Source organism: Piliocolobus tephrosceles, chromosome 3 (assembly GCF_002776525.5).
Source record: "Piliocolobus tephrosceles isolate RC106 chromosome 3, ASM277652v3, whole genome shotgun sequence".
NCBI classification, from domain to species: Eukaryota; Metazoa; Chordata; class Mammalia; order Primates; family Cercopithecidae; genus Piliocolobus; species Piliocolobus tephrosceles.
In genome coordinates this window covers 177,593,021-177,615,837 of record NC_045436.1, presented here as the reverse complement: position 1 = coordinate 177,615,837, position 22,817 = coordinate 177,593,021, and the positions used below count along the sequence as shown (strand labels likewise).

Here is a 22,817-nt window from a genome sequence, read left to right as displayed (position 1 = left end):
CAGCAGGGGTGGTAGGATTTGGGTGCTGGAAGCTGGGGCCTGCTGCAGGGGCACCGCCTGTCTGGAATGGGTGGGGCCACCATGCCGGTCTTACCAGGGCCCTGAGCAGCTGCCACTGATGCTCGTCGAGGCACTGGGAGGACCCCTGCTCCAGCGCACGCTGTTCTCGCAGCTCCTGCAGGAGGTGCTTCTTCCCCGACAGCCGCATCTGTGTCAGGGTGGCCAGGGCGTTGCCACGGAGTGCCAGCCTCCGGAGGGCCGAGCGCAACAGCAGGTCATGCCCCTGCAGGACACACCGTGTGGACCTTGGAGGAAAGCAGGTGGGGGGTGGGGTCAATGCTCTTGGCTTCACGGAGCCAGTGACAAGCTCCCCAAACAACCACAGCCCACAGGGAGCCCCTCCAAAAGGAAGCGGGTTGGAATCACCGCCCTCTACTGCCATCCTCTTAGGCGCAGGTGGTCCCTGGGCACCATGCCACCATCTGCTTGTCTATTAATTTTTTTAACCTCCATCACATCCTGCCCAGCTGTCCAATGCATGTGTACTGTGTACAGCAGCCTATGGTATGCAGCCACTAGTATTAATGGCATGACCCAAAATCAGCACATCCAAAGCTGAAATCTTGAGCTATTTTTGACTTCCTATTTCAGCAATTCACGTAAAAAACCTCAGCCTGCCAGAGGTTCAACATTTGGTTGTATAACTTGAGGTGTCTGCTGAGAGGATGAGAGGTGAACAGAGAGGTCTGACAGTCACCTGCCAAGAAGACGCTGGCAAACACTCCAGGCTTTTTGGTGGCTGCCTTCATCCTAGGAATAAAAGCCATTCCCCACAAAGACCTAATTCAGAATCAGCTAAATTCCAACATGGTGGAATGAATCTTCCACTATCTGAAATTCCTGCTAGAAGTAACATAAATCCTCTCTGGAAAGAGATCGTATCATTTGAAGTCTTAAATTATCTCTACAATTTTTCATGCTTAGTGGTCATCATCCAATAAAAATACCCTGACATGCAAATAGGTGAGAATTAACTAAAAATAAAGAGGAAAACAGACAATAGAAACATGACCACAAGATATCAGAACACAGAATAGTCAGACAGACCTTTACACTAATTATGATTAATATGTTCCAGAAATTAAATAATAAGATGAAGAATTTCAGCAGGTAACTGGAAACTATACAAGGAATCAAATGGACAATCCTAGAACTGAAAACACAATAACTGACATGAACAACTCAGGAGATGGGTTTAGCACCTGATAAAATATGGCTGAAGAGAGAGTGGTTGGAAGATACCTCAAAGGAAAATATCCATGCTGAACTAGAGAGAAGAAAAGAATCAAAAACACAGAGTAGCATGTAAGAGACATATGGGATAAAGTGGAAGAGCCTCATAAATTCTGTCAGTGGAGCACCAGAAAGAGAGGAGGGAGAGAATGGGCAGGGGAAGATCTAAAGAGAAAACATCTGAGAATTTTCATAAACTGATATGAAAACCCAAATATATACCAGCATTAGGATTTACATTAAACATAAATGGACTAGACATTAATGCAATTAAAAGACACAGGTTTTCAGTCTAGACAAATTCCCCAGTCGCTCTCTGTTGTCCTCAGTATGGCTCACCAGGTGTCCCTGGTCTGAGCCTACTTATGTTTCCATCCTTTTCTTTGTTTGTTTGCTTGTTTGTTTTTGAGATGGCGTCTCACTCTGTAGCCCAGGCTGGAGTGCAATGGTGTGATCTCAGCTCACTGCAACCTCCAACTCCGGGGCTCAAGCGATTCTCGTGCCTCAGCCTCCCAAGGAGCTGGGATTACAGGCACCCACCATCACACCCATATAATTTTTTGTATTTTAGTAGAGATGAGGTTTCACCATGTTGCCCTGGGTGGTCTTGAAATCCTGAGCTCAGGTGATCTGCCCACCTCAGCCTTCCAAAGTGCTGGAATTACAGACGTGAGCCACCTCACCCGGCCTCCATCCTCTTCTGATGTTTCCCCTGTATTATCCAATTCCATAGCTAGATACCTGCTTCTTGATGGTATACACAATTTGTTTTCTGCAAAGGGCTGGACAACTAAAAAATAGTTATATCAATACCCGAAGGAAAATAAATTGAAAATAAATTCTACCAAAAAGACATATACACTTATACATAATACATATATATACATAAGTGTATATATATACACTTATATGTTCATTGCAGCACTATTCACGATAGCAAAGACACAGATTCAACCTAGGTGCTCATCAATGGTGGACTGGATAAAGGAAATGTGGTACATATACACTATGGAATACTATGTAGTCATAAAAAATAATGAAATCATGTTATTTTTAGTAACATGGATACAGCTGGAAGCCATTACGTAAGGAAACTAATGCAGACACAGAAAACCAAATACTGCATCTTCTCACTTATAGGTGGGAGCTAAACATTGGGCACATATAGATATAAGGATGGGAACAATAGACACTGGGGACTACAAGAGGGGGCCAAGTGTTAAAAAACTATCTATGGGGTGTTGCATCCACTACCTGGGTGATGGGAGCTGTACCCCAATCCTCAGCATCATGCAATATACCTTTGTAACAAACCTGCACATGTGTCCTCTGAATCTAAAAGTTGAAAAATAAAACTAAAAAATAGCTATATCAAAAATTTTTTTCTCAGCTGGGCATGGTGGCTCACGCCTGTAATCCTAACACTTTGGAAGGCTGAGGTGGGTGGATCATTTGAGGTTAGGAGTTTGAGACCAGCCTGGCCAACATGGTGAAACCCCATCTCTACTAAAAATACAAAAATTAGCCAGGCATGATGGCAGGCACCTGTAATCCCCCCTACTCGGGAGGCTGAAGCTGGAGAATCACTTGAACCCGCGAGGCGGAGGAAGGTTGCAGTGAGCCGAGATTGCACCACTGGACTCTAGCCTGGGTGACAGAGTAAGATTCTGTCTCAAAAAAAAAAAAAACCAAACCCCCCCAACAAATATATACATATATATATATATTTCTCATATGAAAGAAGGAAAAAAATACTTTCCAGCAAATTGAAAAGACCATATTGCACTAATAGTTATAGCAAAAATGTGAAAAATGAATATAAAAACTGATAATTGGGGAGTGGCTGCAATAGGGCACAAGAGATCTTTTTAAAATTGCATGGTAGCAATTTTTGGGGTGATGGAAATGTTCTAAATTTGGATTGTGGTGATGGAGTAGAACTCTGTAAATTTAGTAAAAATCACTGAATTGTACTCATAAAATAAATGTATTGTAAACTATACCTGAAAAAAGCTGTTTAAAAAAGTTCCTATGACAGACAACTCTATGAAGTAGATATCATTAGCCCATTTTATAGATGAGGAAATTGAGGCTAAGAAACATTAAGTCATTTACATTCAAAGGAAGCCGACGGGCAGTCAGTGTGCCCACTGTACAGATGAGGACGCTGAAGCTGGACACAGCATCATGCAGGACACAAAGCCCCACGCCTTCAGGGAGCTGTACTCACTCTTCAGTGAGGCCGCCCAGTCGGCCCAAGACGCCGCGGATGGTGCCCTCGTGGTCCTCCCGCAGGTGCGTCTGCAGCACGCTGGACAGCGCACACTCCTCCATCCACACCTGAACTCAGGACAGAGGGACAGAGCAGGTATGTGGTTATTCATTTCAACAATCCTCCTTGCTTGGATTGTGCATTTTGTTTCTTGTGTGTGTGTGTGTTTCTTTTTTAAATCCCTTTCTGCTCCGATTTCATTAACATTTTCTCTTGCATTTTCTTCTAAAAGCTTAAAATCTTTCCTGTTTGTATTTAGGGAAAATGCAAATGGGAAAAATTTTAAATACTTTAAATTGAAGTATCTAAAATTTATTTTCTGTGGAGTTAGGAAGCGATCTAATTTTCTCTGGATAAATGGATAATTAATTGTGCCAACAATGTTTATTAAATAATTTATTTTTTTCTGGCTTTCCTCCAATGCCACTTTGTCTTGTATAATTAACATATACACACACATCTTGTCCCAGCTTCTGTATTTTCTTCTATTGGTCTGTCTATTTCTGCACCAATACCATGATTGCTAACGTTGTAGCAAGTAAACATCAGTGCAGCCAGGGTAGGTCCTGTCTTATCCTCTTGTTCAAAGCTGCCTTAGCTATTCCTGGTTGCTTTTCCTTTCATATGACTTTTAGGATCAGCGGGTCAAGTTTAAAAAAGACTCTTTGGAATTTTCTCATAATTGGGTTGATTTTACAGATCAAATTTGGAGAGAATCGCCATCTTTGCAAAACTGAGTTTTCCACCCTAAGACATGCCATTTATCTCAGTTTTCTTTATGCCTTCAATAACATTCTAAAAACATCCCCCTTAAGCTCTTACACATATTGGTCAACTTATTTTTAGGCATCTTGTGGCTTTTATTCTGAAGATGATCTTTCTTTATCACTGGATGTTGCTGGTATGGAGGAAATCTACTGGTTTGGGATATTGATTTTGTATGTGGTGACATTTCAGAGCAATCTTCATAGTTTTGACAGTTTGTAGATCCTTCTGGCTTTTCAAAAGAGACATTCATCTTATCCACAAATATGGTGCACAAAATTCGATGTAGGAGCTTCTGCTCATCCTAATTGACTGTGTTGTTCAGAACAGACCTTTTCACAGCCTGACTTACTGTCTGATTGGTCTGTTATTTTCTGTGAGATGGCGTATTAAAATCTCCCACCATAGTTTCTATTTGTCCATCTTTCAAGTCTGTCAAATTTTGCTTTAGGTGTTTTGTGGCTAAATTGTTGTATGTTCCTCTCACACTGTGTAATGACTCTCTTCATCCCTAAAACGTGTTTTCTGCCTAAAGTATAATTTGTCAGATCTTAGTATCATGCACTTTCTTTGGGTGGATATTTGCCGGGGATATTGTCTTCCTTCCCTTGACTTTCTAACTTTTGATGATCTAGCTGTGTCTCCTGTAATGCCACATAGCTAGATTGGGAAATGCGTTTTTAGCAATCGAAATGAATCTGCTAGTATTTATTGTGACTAATGGTATGCTTGGACTTATTCCCACCATCCAATCTGGTGTTTTCTAGGTGTTATGAAACGTGCATTCTTCCCAACTTGTTTTTCTCTTTTATTGGATTCACCATCTTTTAGGTCTCTAACCTGCATTCTGGGATACTTTTTTCTCTCCCTTGAAAGTCATACATTCTGCTTTGTTATTTTACTCTGTCAATGCACCGCAAAGACCATCAGAGCTCCCCTGCGGCTGAACAGATTGGGTTATCACTTGATGCAGCGAGGCAGAACGTGTAGAAGGGTTAGAAAGGCCCAGGTGTGGGCTGTGGGAGGTGATCTGGGGAGGGTTTAATGAAGCCAGGCTTGGCTCAGCCAGGACGGGGTGTCTGGGCATGTCAGGGGTGGGGAGTTGGACGATGTCCATGTTTGGTCTGTGTTCAGGTATGGTGACAGGTTGGCCTCATTGTTGGCTGCGTCTTTCATGTAACAGAGGAGCCTCATCTTGTTGATGCCCACTGGTTGGTTGTTCAATAGGAGAACACCCAGGCCCCGCTGTGAGTAACAGGCTGGCTCCTGGATGGGAGGCGCTGTTCTTTACTCTCCCATGTGATTACTCTTCAGTTTTTAAGTTGTCTATTTAATTTGTAAATATAAAGTTAATGCTTCTGCCCTCCTCCAGACTAGAAGGAGAAATAGGATTCCAGTGTTCTCTCTGCCTTCTGGGATACTGCTCTCCATTATTGTGGTTCTGTGCTGTTTTCTAAATTCTTCATCTAAACTGTTCATTTCTAAACTCTTCAGTTCATTGTTTGAATCATCAATGTTCCTTTGCCCGGTATGATTTGTTATTTCCCTCACTCCCTCTGTTCTCACTGTTTTAAAAATTGCCTATTTTATTTCTACAGAATTAGATACGTTCTACTTCTATAGGATTTTGTCATCCTATTCTCCACGTCTCTTCTTCCATATTTTCTGTCTCTTTAGATCTCTAAGCTGTCTTCTGGGACCACCTTCTCACATTTATCTTCTAGTTCACACACTGTTTCTTTAGCCACCATTTAATCTGCTATTCTGTTAACTAATCCAATTAGATTTCTGTTTTCATTACTATAATGTTATTTTTTCTTTGAGGTGGAGTCTCATTGTTGCCCAGGCTGAGTGATCTCCTGTGAGATCTCAGCTCACTGCAACCTCTGCCTCCCGGGTTCAAGCAATTCTCCGGCCTCAGCCTCTGGATTACAGGTGCCTGGCACCATGCCCGGCTAATTTTTGTATTTTTAGTAGAGACGGGGTTTCACCATGTTGGACAGGCTGGTCTTGAACTCTTGACCTAGGTGATCGACCCACCTCAGCCTCCCAAAGTGCTAAGATTACAGGCGTGAGCTACCACTCCTGGCCTCATTACTATAATTTTCATTCATAAAGTATATTTTTTCAATGTATTGTCTTGTTTCTTAGTATATTGTTTTTAGGGCTATTAATCTCCTCTGTTTTTAAAAGAACACACGTTATAAGCATATTCTAACGAGGTCCAAGGTCCCACAGCTAATGAACAGTGAGGCAGGCAGGAACTACATCTTTCTGTCTACATCTACATCTTTCTGTCTACAAAGTTCAAATATTTTCTAAATCCACCATGCTCCTCCCTGACGATCTCGCATCACCAGGAGATGCACCTAACTCAGCAAGACCATGCTACAACCAAGGACTCCATCCTTTAAGGTGAGAGTCCTTCCCTTTTCTGTGGCTTTTTAAAAGGCTCTACCTCTGGCAGCCTGGAGATGGCGCACACTGCATTTGGAATGCAGATTGAACACAGAGGACAGAAGCACCAGCAGCCTAGACTTCGGTTCTGGTGGACGCTGTGATTCATAACACTTGTGCTTAACTCTCACAAAACAACACTGTGCTATCTGGAACATTTCATTAAATCTCATCTCTGACTCCTCTTGTGAGGAGTTTACAATAATCTGTCAGAGTGCTAGGGAAACCAGAACATTCTAGAAAATTCTGCACAGTCTTTTTTTTTTTTTTTTTTTTTTTGAGATGGAATCTCACTCTGTCGCCCAGGCTGGAGTGAGATGGTGCGATTTCAGCTTACTGCAACCTCCGCTTCCCAGGTTCAAGAGAATGTCCTGCCTCAGCCTCCAGAGTAGCTGGGATTACAGGCATGCATCAACACGCCTGGCTAATTTTTGTATTTTTAGTAGAAACGGGGTTTTGTTGTGTTGGCCAGGCTGGTCTCGAACTCTCAACCTCAAGCAATCTACCCGCCTTGGCCTCGCAAAGTGCTGGGGATTACAGATGTGAGCCACCACGCCTGACCAGTCTTGATTCTTTGAAAGGTGAGTTTGCATTGCCACTAAAGTATATACGGGTCTTTGCTGTGTGTTTTGAGAATGTAGCTAAAACTAGCAACAGGATTTGATGATGATCGATAAGGTCAAGATCTCTGGACCAGATGGTGCCTGCAGTTGTCACACAAACCTCTTCAGCATTATCAAATGCAGGCTTGTACATGCTGACATTCAGAAGAGGTGCTTCCTTGGGCTAGAGTGCTGGTCATTGCTACCAGGTCATTTTGTGGCCTCGGGTAAATTTTACTCTTTTTTTCAAACTCTCATGTATTATGGGGAAAAAGGGAAAGAGCTATTGATTGATGCCTAGTATGGGCTGAAAATTTGGCAGTGTCCTCCTGAAAACAGGGAGGGTTTTTAGGTAGGGTGGGCTCTAAAATCAACTCCTGAGGGTAATACTGGAGTGCTGGGAGTGAGGGGGGCATTGCAGTTTTAAACAGCATGGTCAGGGTAGGCCTCGCTGTGAAGGTGACATGGAGCAAAGACCTGTAGCAGGGTGGGGTGAGGCAGGAGCGTGGCTCAAGCAGGAGCCAGAGGAGTGCAAGGAACCAGTGGGGCTGTGGGGAGCTTGCCGGTGCAGTCAGAGGGCAGCCAGGGCCTGACATGGTGGGCTTTGCAGAGTGTGGTGAGGTCTGTGGCTTTTATGCTGTGGGAAATGACAAGCCATTGGGAGTTCTGCAGAGAAGCAACATGATGTGACTTAGTATTCCCTATCAAATCTATTGTGCTGATGACTATAAGATGCCCAATTATTTCCAGTATCACTAACAGAGAAAAGTCACTGCCAATTAAATTAAAATGTATCTTGATTTCAGGGATGTTAAAATATTTTTAAATGTGTATCCTAAAAATTAGTGGCATATAGGATGTCTTAAAACAGGTGTGTCCAATCTTTTGACTTCCCTGGGCCACACTGGAAGAAGTACTGACTTGGGCCACACATAGAATGCACTAACATGAATGAAAGCTCATGAGCTAAAACAAATGCAAAAAAATCTCATGATGTTTTAAGAAAGTTTACGAATTTCTGTTGGGTGCATTCAAAGCCATCCTGGGATGCATGCAGCCTGTCGGTTGGACAAGCTTGTGATAAAAGTATCACTATGACTGGGGGTTGAGAATGGAGGTAGAGCAGTTGGTCAGCTATTGCAGTAACCCATACCAGAGTGGTTTTGACTAGGGTGCTAAGAGGGGAGGTGCTGAATAGTGGTCACATTCAGGATTAGACTGCAGGGAAAACCAATGGGATTTCGTGTCAACCAATGTAGGGTGTGAAAGAAAGAGGAGTCAGGGATGACCCCAAGGTTTCTGCCCCAATTGAGTAGAAAAATGGAGGAAGACTGTGGGTAAGGCAGGTTGGCAGGAAAAGCAACAGCTCTTTTTGACGCACGAATTTCTCAGATCTATCAATCATCTAAATGGAGACTTCATGTAGATCTGAGTTCAGGAATGATCCTGAGCTGAGGGTATAAATTTGGAAGCTGTTGGCTCTCAGTCCAACGACCCTTGAGGAACTGAAACCTGACAAGAGCCATGTGAGTGAGCACAGAAGTGACTCTTCTCCAGTCAAGCCTTCAGATGAGACTCCAGCCCCAGCCCAGGGATTGGATGTTGCCTTGTGAGAGGCCCTCAACAAAGGGCCCAGTTAAATTGTGCCTGGACCCCTGACCCACAGAAATTGTGAGACAGTAAGTGCAAGTTGTTTTAAGCTTCTAGTTTGGGGGTTACTTGTTACACAGCATTAGAAAACTAATACAGATGGTGTGTGACTGGATGGGATCACTGAGACAGTGCATGTAGATAAAGAAGAGGATTGGATACTGCACCCCAGGGCTCTCCAGTGTTCAGAAATTAAGGAGCTGGGAAGGGACCAGCAAAGGAGACTAAGAAGGAGAAAGAAGTGAGAAAGAAGCTGGGAGGAGAAGCAAGAGAGTCAAGTGGGTGTTTCAAAGAGGAGGGAAGAGACCAACTTGGCCAAACAGCACCACTGAGTCCAGTAAGAGGAGGCCTGAAAGCTCCGCACAGAGGAGAGCAGACTTGGTGATGAAATGATGAAAACCACCTGGAGTGGGGTACAGAGAGAGAGGGAGAGGAGAGTGAGGTGGGGAGCCAGGATTCAAACTCAGACAGACTGCCTCTAGCACTGGTGTTCTTTACTGTTTATGCTAAGGAGTGCACCAACTGCCACATTCCCTGCCCCACTCCTATCCACTGGTGTGTTAGTTTCCTGTGGCTGCCATAACAAATTATTACAAATTTGGTGGCTTAAAACAACACTTATTACCTTACACTTCTGGAGATCGGAAGCCTGAAATGAGGGTCAGCAGGTCTGCACTCCTCCCTAAGGGTCTGGGGCAGAATCCATTTTCTTGCCTTTTCCAGTTCCTAGAGGGCACCTGCATTCCCAGGCTCACAGCCCCTTCCTCCATCTTCAAGTCCAGCAACGGCTGCAGAGTCTTTCTCACTGCCTCACGCTGGCACTGATGCTCCTTTTTCACTTATAAGGACCCTTGTGATGACATGGGGCTCAGCCAGATCATAGGGAGAATATCCCCATCTCATGATCCTTTGCTTAATCACATTTGCAAAGTCCCTTTTTCCTTGTAACCAGACATATTCATGGGTTTTAGGGATTAGGATGTGGGTCTCCTTGGGGGGCCATTATAGCCGCCTACCGCAAGGGGACTGGGAGAAGCCCAGACATCTGCATTAGAGCAGATTAAATTTTGAGAAACACCATTCTACAGCCTGTTCCAACAGTGTAATTCACAAATTCCATAATTTTTAACTACTTCCCTGAGCAATGGGATATGAAACAATCAACTGTCTTTTTGGATAGAAAACAATGTGGGAAAGGCAATTTGCAGTTGATGTTTTTGATTTTTCATGAATAGCTTCATTGGTGCTTTTCTTCTCATGACTAATATTCATCTGAACCACAGAGAGCTCATTTCTCCTTTTTTTCATCAATGAGGAAATATGGCAGGTAGATCTCTAATTATCGTGTTAATTAATTAATTTATTTATTTTATTTTATTTATTTTGAGACGGAGTCCCACTCTGTCGCCCAGGCTGGAGTGCAGTGGTGCCATCCCGGCTCACTGCAAGCTCCGCCTCCTGGGTTCATGCCATTCTCCTGCCTCAGCCTCCCAAGTAGCTGGGACTACAGGCACCCGCCACCATGCTTGGTTAATTTTTGTATTTTTAGTAGAGACGGGGTTTCACTGTGTTAGCCAGGATGGTCTCGATCTCCTGACCTCGTGATCCGCCCGCCTCGGCCTCCCAAAGTGCTGGGATTACAGGCGTGAGCCACCATGCCCAGCTATCATGTGTTAATTTAAGGCAATTAAGTAACCAGTAAGTTAACTATGACATAGACACCTTGAGAAAACAGTCTTGGGTCATACTTATGTAATCAGTTGATGAGGTAATTAACTCTCCTGCTTGCTTCCCGCATGCAAAACTCAGCCGGAAACCTTCCCTACATGCCAAGAAAAATTCACAATCATATGCTCACAAAGTAAACAAATAAAACATTACAAACAGAGCTGTGCATAGTCCACTATTTGCCTAAAATAACTTAAGACTCATAACCAGAGAGTTTTAGATGAATCATAGGTGTTTTGTCAGAAATGAAATTCTGGATTCCTTCACTGTCAATGCCATTAAATGAGTCAATAGATACTGTGCAAAAAGTCTTTTAAATGAGTCAATAGATACTGTGCAAAAGGTCTTAACTTGCATTATCTCCATGCAATCATTTGGATATTGTGACCCTTAGTTTTCACACAGAAGCTAGAGTTCTGAGGTATTTTTAGCAAGCTGTGTAAAATCACAGAGTTGCAAGAGGTCAGCTCACTGGCTAAAGTCACACAGCCCGTTAACGTGCCTGCTCTGGCTCAAACCCATGTCTTAGGCTTCTGAGGTTACAGGCCTGGCTGCAAAACCACAATGGTCTCTAAAAGGCCCCTACACTCATTTAGTGGGTCCACTTCAGAGGCCCATTAGGCTTACTTGTTTTATAAGACACCGAGGCTCAGGTCCTGCTCCCTCCCCAGAGACTGTAAATGAATTGGTCTGCAGCCCAGGATTTGGAATGAATTGGATGAATTCAGCTTCATTTGGATCCCTTAGAAGAATACAGGGCAAAGGCGACACTGTCATCATTTCCAAAGCCGCATTATTGTTGCTGGAAATGCAACAAGTTTTCCTGAACATTTGCCATATTGTAGCCACTGGGCTTTGAATAGGCAGTGTAAAGATGAAAATCAGGGTTGCCATCCTCAAGGAACTCAGCCAAATGCAGGAGACAGACAAGTCACCTATGACAGGGCAACCAGATGCTACTGACTGAGGACTGAATGAACTAGAAGGAGGTCTAAGAATTCATTCGGGCAGGCAACTAGGCCCTGTGCCTGTCCCCACAGCTGTGACTGGTCATGCGTTTGCACAATGCTTTCCTCTATCTACTTTGTACTTTCTATTGTCCCAAGGAATTGTTTCAGGAAACCTCTTTTAGATGGATGCATCAGTCAGACTGATCTTTTGTAACTAATTGCAAACCCAACTTAAAGAAACAGGGCTTGTTTCTGACAATAAGCACGTAGGGGCTGGCGGTTCAGGTCTAGAGCAGTGGCTTAACAGCACCGCCAGGGGCTCGGGGCTGTCTGAGACCGTTCCAACCACTGGAGCCCACCAGGCTCACATAGGCTGCCTCTAGGGCAGAGAAAGGCTGATACACCTCCAGGCCTCCCGTGCGTTCTAGGAAGGAAGAATAGGACACTGAAGAAGGGGGCTGCTCCAAGCAAAACCAGCTTTGGTATCAGGAAACAGAAGCCCTTGGCCTTGTTTCAAAGGCCAGAGCAGTGTCACTCAGCCATGGCTAGTTGCAAGGGATATGGATATTGAGGATGTTAGTTTCACAGTAGAGACTGTGACAGGCACAGGGCCGAAGGCAAGGGAGAAAGGACTTGTGGGCGGTCTTGATGGATGCTGAATTTGGAAATGCCTTCTTTCATGGAACAGTTTTTAATTTTTTAAAGATAAAATCAATGCGGGCTGGGCACGGTGGCTCATGCCTGTAATCCCAGCATTTTTGGAGACCGAAGCAGGCAGATCACTCGAGTTCAGGAGTTTGGGACCACCCTGGCCACCATGGTGAAACCCCATCTTACTGAAAATACAAAAATTAGCCAGGTGTGGTGGCACGTGCCTGTTATCCTAGCTACTCGGGAGGCTGAGGCAGGAGAATCGCTTGAACCTGGGAGGCGGAGGTTGCAGTGAGCTGAGATCGCACCATGGCACTCCAGTCTGGGTGACAGAGCAAGACTATCTCCAAAAAAAAAAAAAAAAAAAAATCAATCTGCCTTATTAGTTTCCCTTTGCTGCTGTCCCACATTGCTACAAGCTGTGGCTGAAAACAACACAGATCTATTACCTTACGGTTTTGAGCCTAGGAGGCTGAAATGGGTCTTAATGGGTTAAAATCAAGGTGTCAGCAGGGCTGCGCTCTTTTTTGGAGGCTATAGGGGAGAATGTGCTCCTTGACCTTTCCAGCTTCTAGAAACAGCCAGAGTTCCTAGGCTCACAGTCACAACATTCTGACCTCTGCTTAGAACATCAACCCTCCTTCTCTGACTCCCACCCTTCTGCCTGTCTCCGGTAAGAACCCTTGCAATTATGCTGGGCTTACCAGCATCCCTACCTCAAAATCCTTCACTCAACCACACCTGCTTTTTGCCATGTAAGGGAACACAGCGTAGATATCTTTGGGGGTAACGATTCTGTCTCAGCGTAAATCCATGATCTTCATAATCAGACTCTCACCGAAAAACAGGAGTCCCGTGTGTGCCACTGCCCCACCCCCACCGAGCCCACTCCCTGTGAACCGCTTTCCTTCCTACTATTTGGTTACTTATTTCTCTCGTTCTAAAGAACAAGCTTTGCTGCTCTTCTTGATCGATTCACTTAAGGTATATCTCCAACTTCCTGCTGAGGGAGATGATGGCTCTGCTCTCTCATCCCGCCCCCGTGGTGGGCCATTGTGAAAGGGAGGCAAGAGTCACCTCCGTAGAGCACCTACAATAGTGGGTGTTCAGGATGTGAGATCTCTCATGCTTCTTTATGTGTTTCTACAATGCAGACCCCAGCCCTGGGTTCCCAAAGGCCCGCACCTGCTGGTCTTGCTCTTGGAGCTCCTGGAAGAGTTTCCACTGCTGCCTCCGGAAGCGATCTGACTTCCCCAGCTGCCAGGCAGCGTTCTCCTGGACTTCCTGCCTCAAGTAGTCACATTCTTCTGGGGGGAGGCCAGTCATGCCAGGGAGCGTCTGAAGGAACAGGGCGTCCACGAACTTCTGGAAAGTGTCCATGGTGCTGCAGTACAGCTCCTGAAGCCGAGAACCACAGATGGGGTTACAGGTCATGGCAGGACCCTGTGTGGGGTCTGAGCTGCTCTCTGCCTCTCCTCCACAAGCCTCCCACAAGACACAAGGAGACCCACAAACAGGAACTCTCAAGTCACACACATGTAAGCACGCATAAACACATATACAAGTACACTCCCCCACATGCACACACACTTGTACGCACAGACACATGCACGTGTACTCATACACATATGCATGCAGACACAGGCACATATACACACATGCACATGCACACACACACACAAACACATGCATGCTTTCATACACATTTGGGCCCTGCACACACTCCTACATACATCCATGCATAGACAAGTGCACACATACACACATACACTCATATATACTTGCACAGTGACACACTCTTACACACACACATGCATAGCCTTGAGATGCACCCACTCAAGCTCCACTCAGCCAAGCTTCACACCTGCTCTCCTCGCCAAGCTTCACGCCTGCTCTCCTCCCCCAGTGAGCTCTTCATCTCTGGCATCTCCTCAAAACCATCATTTGGGCCTCCCCTGGGTCACTGTCTAGATTATTTTCACAATCCCCACTAGTCTGTCTCCCCCTCCACCCTCCATGCTTAAGTGAGTTATTTTCATAAACTTCACGTCTTATCATGAGTCCTCCTGGCTCAAATAATGCGGAAGATCTCTGTTCCCCTCACACTCAGGATCACCCAGCAGGGCTTCCGCGCAGCTCAGAGATGGCCCCAGTTGTCCTGCTTCTTGTCTCATCATTCTGTTGCCTTCATCCCACCTCCCCGACGCCGATATCTTTCTAAAAACTATGAAAAACAAACCCACACCATAATAATAATAACATTAAACACCTGTGAATCCACCACTCACATCTTTTTTTTTTTTTTTTTTTTTCATTTAAAACATGGAATCTTACAGGTAGCTGGGCGTGGTGGCTCACGCCTGTAATCCCAACACTTTGGGAGGCTGAGGCGCGTAGATCATCTGAGGTTGGGAGTTGAAGACCAGCCTGGCCAACACAGTGAAATCCTGTCTCTACTAAAAAATACAAAAATTAGCTGGGCATGGTTGCGCAGGTCTGTAATCCCAGCTACTTGGGAGGCTGAGGCAGGCGAATCACTTGAACCTGGGAGGCGGAGGTTGCAGTGAGCTGAGACTGTGTCACCGCGCTCCAATTTGGGTGACAGAGAGAGACTCCATCTCAAAACAAAAACAAACAAACAAAAAACATGGAACCTTACAGGTTAAGTTGGAATTCTTTATGGCTCCCTGCAATTCTTTTCCCCACCCTCTCAGCCTCAGACAGCCATCCCCATGAATGCAGTGACCCTCTCTCCAGTTTACAAGTCTATACTTTCCCTGCATATCATGTACATAAAGGTAGCTTTTGGTGTGTGTGTTCATTCACCCCATAAATGGCATCTCATTGCATGTTTCATTATGCAGATGCTTTTTGTTTTGTTTTGTTTTGAGACAGGATCTTCCTCTGTCACCCAGGCTGGAGTTCAGGGGTGTGATCACACTCTCGACTTCCTCGGCTCAGGTGATCCTCTCACCTCAGCCTCCCAAATGGCTGGGACTATAGGAGTATATGCCACTATGCCTGGCTAATTTTTTATAATTTTTTGTAGAGATGAGGTTTTGCCATGTTGCTCAGGCTACTCTTGAACTCCTGAGCTCAAGGGATCTGCCTGCCTTGACCTCCCAAAGTGCTGGGATTACAGGTGTGGGCCACCACGCCCGGCCCAGAAGCTTTTTAAAGCCACTCCTTTTGCCCCATCTCCAATTACTTTCACACCTAGAATGGATTCTTCACCTTGAAAAATTCCTCCAAAATAATCCCTTCTCTGGAGCCTTCCCTGGGCCACTAACATGGCATTTCTGACCCTGAGCTCCCACCAGCTGTTTGGTTAGCCCACCAGGGTATCTAAGCCACAGTTTATCTGTCATCCCCCAAGACCACAGCTCCCCGATATAGCGGTTTTGTCACACTAAGGTCTGCACCCACATGTCATATCCTCCCCAACCAAGCACGTACCGGCAGTCCCTGAATACGCCATGCCCCAACACAACTAGAGCACCCACGTCCCCCTCTACCCAGGAACTCTCCTCGCATGTTCCAAAAATCAATTCAAGGTCTCCTTTTCTGGCAACGCCCCCTGACCACAAGGTCTCATTAGGTGCAACGTGGCTTAGCTGAACATCTGCTTTCCTTCCTGGAGTCTGGAATCTTGATACATGACAGGAAAGAGGTGTGCCCGTATGACTGATTCCAACAGAATCCCTGGACTCTAAGCTCAGGATGGCTTCCCTGGAAGACAACATTTCACACACGCTACCACAACTCATGTGAATTAAGTGCATCCCGTGTGACTCCATGGGGAGAGGATTCTGGAAACTTGTGACTGGTTTCCTCTGGATTTTACCCCTTGTAGCTTTTGCCTTTGCTGATTTTGCTTGGAATCCTTTCACTGCAGTAAGTCCTAGCCATAGGTACAACTATAGGCTGAGTCTGTGAGCTGTCCTAGTGAACCACTGAACCTGGTGGTCTTACGGACCCCAGAAGAGGTGCCCCTCCTTTGCTGCTGCCCCTCCAGCACTCACTACCCTTTGCAGGCACTGGGTGTATGACTGTCCTTCTCATGGACAAGACCACAGAGTTTTCTTCTTACCACCTTTTCATTTGCAGGGCCTAGCAGAGTCCTCAGAAAATGACAGGTGATAATAAATATAATTGTTAAGAATTACTAATTTGAGTCAAGAACACTGTTTTTGTATAATATCACTCAATCCATACAACAGTTCAATCACGGCATTCTATTATAATTATCATCATTTTATAAATGAGGAAACTGAGGCACAGAGCAGATGAGTAACTGGAACACAGTTTATAGATGGTAGGTCCTGGCCATTGGACTCTTGGACTCATACCCTTAGCCAGTGTGCTACATGGATAATTGGTTTTTTGAAAGGAAAATAAACATATTCTCACACATATACTTAGTATTGCGTATGTCCCTAGGTCATACTTGCTGTGCTCAATGAATATAAGTTAAATTTCATTCAAATCAATGTTAAATCAACCTAATGAATGCCATCCTCTTAAGCTCATGGCCAACCCTGACTTTGGTCAGAATAAAGTGATCATGACAAGGGCATATGGAACCCACATTCTTTTAAAAGATTCAGAGATTAGATTTCTGATATGGCTAGCCAGATAACCTGGATCCATCCTTTCACTGGGAGTGAATGAAAAAGATAGGTGAACAAAATAATTATTAAATCTTCATAAAAGTTGCAAAGAGCTAACAAGATTGTGATGAGTACAGAGGCCAAGGGCTGAGAAGACACATCTGGAGGGTAATACTCAGCCTTTGGGCTGCTTTTACCTGGGGAGTGTTGGTGGATTCAGAGGAGATGACTGAACAGCTGAGCGGGTCTTTTGACAGCCTGAAGCTGTCAGGAGTCAGAAGTTTGAGTTCACCGTTCATTATGGGTAGGGGCCTGGTAAACCATTCCACACTTAGGGTTGGGACCCAAAAAGGCACACTGGAGAAATATTAGTGAAATGGAAGAGAACCAGCCCAGACTGGGTATACAGACTGTAACCTGGAGTCAAGTTATTTAGATTGCCCAGGATATTTTAAGCCCTGACTTTGAATTAAGGTGACCCTGGACCACTAGAGGTGCGATATCTGACAGTATCATTGTATACCTGAAACTATTTCTACAAATAAATGTGCAAATTTTAAACATAGTACACAAAATATAAACAGACACATGAGGATATAAGATAACATAATCAAAGACCTACACAAACAATGGGCATCAGAAACAAACCCACAGGTATTTCAGAGAGTAATTACAAGTCAGCATGTAATTACAAGACATGGTCTTTAAAGTATCAATGGTTACTATGCTCATGAAGTTAAAAGCCACTCTTAAACATTTAAGCAAGGAGCTGGAAATTATAAAGAGTGACACTACTTTTGTTTAAAAAGAGCCAACTAGCAGTTCTAGAATTGAAAAATATTGTCCAATATTAAGAACTCAATGTACAGGTTTAATAGCAGTTTAGGCACAGTTGAAGAGAGAATTAGCACCCTGGAAAATAGATCAGAAGAAACTAGCAGAACAAAGCAAGGGGAAACTAAAGGATGGAAAATATGGAGGAAAAGATAATGACATAGAAGATACAATGGGAAGGTTCAACATGTCAAATTGGAACCTCTGAAGGGTTGGAGGGAAAGTCTGGGTAGAAGCAGTATTTGAAGAGATAACGAAATTTCCCAAACTGATGGAAGACATTTACAGACAAGGAAACCAAGGCTTCCTGTTTCCATGTAAAAGAGAAGTTAAATAAGTTGCACAAGTTTACACACAGCTCTGACAGTTGGGGTCCAGTGCCCATGACCTTGATGCTACTCAGGTAAATGTTTTTTAAAGAATGAATGAATAAATGAATAGCCAGCACCTAGTAAACACAGGGTCACTTTTTGCTACATGAATAGCAGATAAAACAGTCTTTAAGAAAAATAAAACAAAACATGGCTAGACACAAAGGGGTCATTTCCTAATGCTAAAAGGTTTAATTCACTGGAAAAATGAAAAAGTTATAAATTTGTATGTACTTAATAACATTACCAAATCAATGAAGTTTGCCAAATTAAGAGAATAAAGGAGAAAAATATTACACTGATTACCTCAATAGAGGAAGATAAAAGCATTTTACAAAATTTAATTTCTATGCATGAGGAACACACTTAGCAAATTAGGAACAGAAAGAAACTTCCTTAACATGATTAAAGAAAAAAAACCAGCTATATTACACATTATACCTAATGGTAGAAACCACAAAGCAATATTAAGAAAAACTAAATTAAGTACGACCTAAATAAATGTATCAATCCATGTTTCTGGATTGGAAGACTTGATATTGCAAAGACATTAATTCTCCTCAAATCGACCTATAAATTCCAAATCTTAATCAATAACTATATGGGATAAAAATTGAAGCTACACATACTCTTTAATCCAATAATTCCACTCTTTGGTATATCCAAAAGAAATATGTGCACACAGCTTCTACAAGAAAGTTCATATCAGCCAATGTGTAATAGGCTAACACAAGAAGACTCCAAAGCCCATCACTAGTAGGATGGGTAAATGTATGGCATTGTATTTACACAACACTCTACAGCAATGAGGAAGAATGAACTACTGCCACATACAACCACATGGATGGATCTCTCAAATATAAAGTTGAGTGAAAGACCAATGGGACAAAGCACATGCTCTACGATTCCATTTAAACGATTCCATTTGTTCCATTTAGGACAAAGCTGCACAACAATGTCCAGGGATGTGCTCTGAGATTTACAACTGTAAATCAAACCAGGGATCTGATTTCCCTTATCAGCTGGATGATGGCTCCTGGGAGCGGGGAGGGTGTTAGGATGGGGAGGAAGCATGGGGGTGCTCTGGGGTCCCAGCTACATTCTCTTTCTTGCTCCACATGGTTTCGTAAATGTTTAACAATAATCATTTGCTGATTTCTAAGATTATGCTTTATGTATTCATATGTGTTATATTTCACAATAAAAACAGTTTCAATGAATGGGGATGATGGATGTCATTTTCCAGCCTCTGAGAATCCCAATTTTCTTCCAGGAGACAGATTTTTAAGTTGACTCTCATTCTTGGACTCTCCTATTCTACAGCAGTGGTTGGGACAAACCTTTTTCTTTATTGTTCACAGCTGTCAAATCACAAAAATATGGGGGATTTGTAAATTAGAGAAGGGTTAGCTTTGTAAAAGCAACACAGTCCATTAGCTTAGGCTCCTTCTAATAAAAAATATGCTGGATCCTGTCTGCTCCCTGGAAAGACTCAAGTCTGCATTCTTTGTCACATGGTCTGGCAGGCCATGAAACACATCGCTTCCCACTAAAGCTGGCACATGTCACTTGGGAGAAACAGATTTATTCTGTGCTTGAAATAGAACCAGAATTAATTTGCATTATTGCTTTTCCAGTATGTGTAAAGGGGTCAGGAAAGAGGGGAACTCCAGTGGGGGATGGAAGCTGGCCCTGAGTCTCACCCTCTAAGCTTAGGAGGATGTCCCCTTCCCCTCAAACAGAAGCACACACAGTCCAGGCAAAGACAAATGGCTCACTCTGAACTTGTTCCTTCACTAAGGTGTCTCCTCTGCAGCCTCATCCAAACCACCAGCTGCCCTCCCCAGGTTTCTCACAGAGCAGGGACTTGGGGCAAGGAAGGTACCCATACTACAGAGCTTGTCAAAGCTTCCGTAACCTACTCAAGGCTCAGTCTTCTTATCTGTCAAAGGGGGCTGAAAATACCCGCTTTGAGGGCTGATTATGAGGATGAGAAAGGATTTATGGGGATTGGCTGGCTCAGAGCACACAGCAAGCGCTTAATAGATGCTAGCTAGTATCATTCAAGTTGGAGAAGTTAGTGTGTGGTTCTCAAGAAGTGTTACCCACTGCTATTGTCATTCTAGGAACAAAGCATTTGGGGGAAAATAGGTGAGAATAATTCCCTCTGAGCAGAGGTAGTTTTTGTTTCAGTTGTTTGCAAGGCAAGCAGGAGGAGGGGAAAGATGGGAGGGAGGGAAGGGAAGGGAAGTACAAGGCCAGAAATGGGCAGATGGCCCAATGGGACTGAAGTATAGGGTGTTGGGGAGGCACAGGACTAGTGAGGGGCCAGCACCACACGAGGGACCCAAATGTCACACTGCCAAGTGGAGACCTGGCAGACTGGACCATGGTGGGGTTCAAGCAAGGCAAGGATGTGGCCAGGGCTGAAGATGCACTGATGAAGGTTCAGAGTCCATGGAATGGATCTTTCCAGGATTCCCTGGACATGGCCCAGCCCCTGGGAGTCTTTTGTTCCTCATCATAGGAACCAAGAATGTTCCCCATCATAGGAACCAAGAATGTTCCCCAGGGACCCCAGCCTGATTGTTTTGAAGATGCACATTTAATGACTTAGTAAAGTGTGCTCAGGTTCCCCTGACAAGTGGGTCCTGGAGAGCACAGGTGAGCTTGATCTCTTAAAAATGGGCAGTGGGTTGAACAAGGGGTAGGAGCTCTGGCACCTGCAGGACTGGGCCATCCACCAGCAGCGTGACCATGGGCCAACTCCCTTAAAAAAGGAGGGGAGGATACCTGCACTACAAACTTGCAGGGACTATGGGGGATCCCACGAAACACCTGGGCAGCTCGGTGCACCGCCTCCCACTCTCTCTCCCGGCACCCACGCCCCTTGCCACATAACTTTGCAGGGACTTCTCAAAGTGAGTGGGGAGCACTTCCCTGACTGCTACACTGAGTTCAGGCATGTGACTTGCTTTGGCCGAGAGAATGAGGTGGAAGTGTGCTGCTTTGGAGGCTAGACCTTAGCTATTGCTATGAGAAGAACATGCCCAGGCTAGTCCACAGGTCTTAGGGGGAAGATGGGAGAGACATGGAGCAAAGCTGAGTCTAGTTAATCAAGCCCGGCGTAGATCAGCCAAATTCCGGAGCTGCAGACAATGAGTGCAAATCACTGTTGTTTTCAGCCCTTGGGTTTCCAGGTGTCTTGTCACATAGCATGACTGTGATCACAGTTACCTGGACAGCAGGAGATGGAGGGTGTCCTAAAAGTGAAAGCTCTGGGATAAATATGTGTATCATCCTCACAGCATGCATACATTCATTTTGCAAATGTCTCCTGGTACCTACTGCAGGCAAGGCCCTGTGCCAGGGACACTGCGGTGACTGAGGCAAGTGTGGACCCAGACCCGAGGGAGTTCACAGCCCAACAGGGGGTCAGACACTGCACATATGCTCCCCACAGGCTGTGACACATGTGATGACCAGGAGGATGGAAGTCCTATTAGACAGGTCTAAGGAGAGGTCAGAGAAGGGCTCCCCTAAAGAAGTAACATTTCAGCTGAGACTCAAAGAGCAAGAATGAGCTGGCCACATCTGATCTTTGACAAACCTGAGAGAAACAAGAAATGGGGAAAGGATTCCCTATTTAATAAACAGTGCTGGGAAAATTGGCTAGCCATAAGTAGAAAGCTGAAACTGGATCCTTTCCTTACTCCTTATACGAAGATTAATTCAAGATGGATTAGAGACTTAAATGTTAGACCTAATACCATAAAAACCCTAGAAGAAAATCTAGGTAGTACCATTCAGGACATAGGCATGGGCAAGGACTTCATGTCTAAAACACCAAAAGCAACGGCAGCAAAAGCCAAAATTGACAAATGGGACCTAATTAAACTAAAGAGCTTCTGCACAGCAAAAGAAACTACCATCAGAGTGAACAGGCAACCTACAGAATGGGAGAAAATTTTTGCAATCTACTCATCTGACAAAGGGCTAATTTCCAGAATCTACAAAGAACTCAAACAAATATACAAGAAAAAAACAAACAACCCCATCCAAAAGTGGGGAAAGGATATGAACAGACATTTCTCAAAAGAAGACATTCATACAGCCAACAGACACATGAAAAAATGCTCATCATCACTCACCATCAGAGAAATGCAAATCAAAACCACAATGAGATACCATCTCACACCAGTTAGAACGGCAATCATTAAAAAATCAGGAAACAACAGGTGTTGGAGAGGATGTGGAGAAATAGGAACACTTTTACACTGTTGGTGGGATTGTAAACTAGTTCAACCATTATGGAAAACAGTATGGCAATTCCTCAAGGATCTAGAACTAGATGTACCATATGACCCAGCCATCCCACTACTGGGTATATACCCAAAGGATTATAAATTATTCTACTACAAAGACACATGCACACGTATGTTTATTGCGGCACTATTCACAATAGCAAAGACCTGGAATCAACCCAAATGTCCATCAGTGACAGACTGGATTAAGAAAATGTGGCACATATACACCATGGAATACTATGCAGCCATAAAAAAGGATGAGTTTGCGTCCTTTGTAGAGACATGGATGCAGCTGGAAACCATCATTCTTAGCAAATTATCACAAGA

General features: G+C 44.2%; 1 protein-coding gene across 2 annotated transcripts in view; it reads right to left on the bottom strand.

Annotated features, from left to right (window-relative positions):
• The window catches only part of EVC (EvC ciliary complex subunit 1), a 91,014-nt gene that overhangs the window by 15,437 nt on the left and 52,760 nt on the right, over positions 1-22,817 (bottom strand). For both annotated transcript variants that reach the window (XM_023206891.1, XM_023206890.1), the window contains exons 12-14: positions 13,554-13,766; positions 3,524-3,633; positions 95-305 (exon numbers count right to left, since the gene is read on the bottom strand). In XM_023206891.1, coding sequence (XP_023062659.1) covers positions 95-305; positions 3,524-3,633; positions 13,554-13,766 — 534 coding nt within the window. The remainder of the gene's footprint in view (positions 1-94; positions 306-3,523; positions 3,634-13,553; positions 13,767-22,817) is intronic.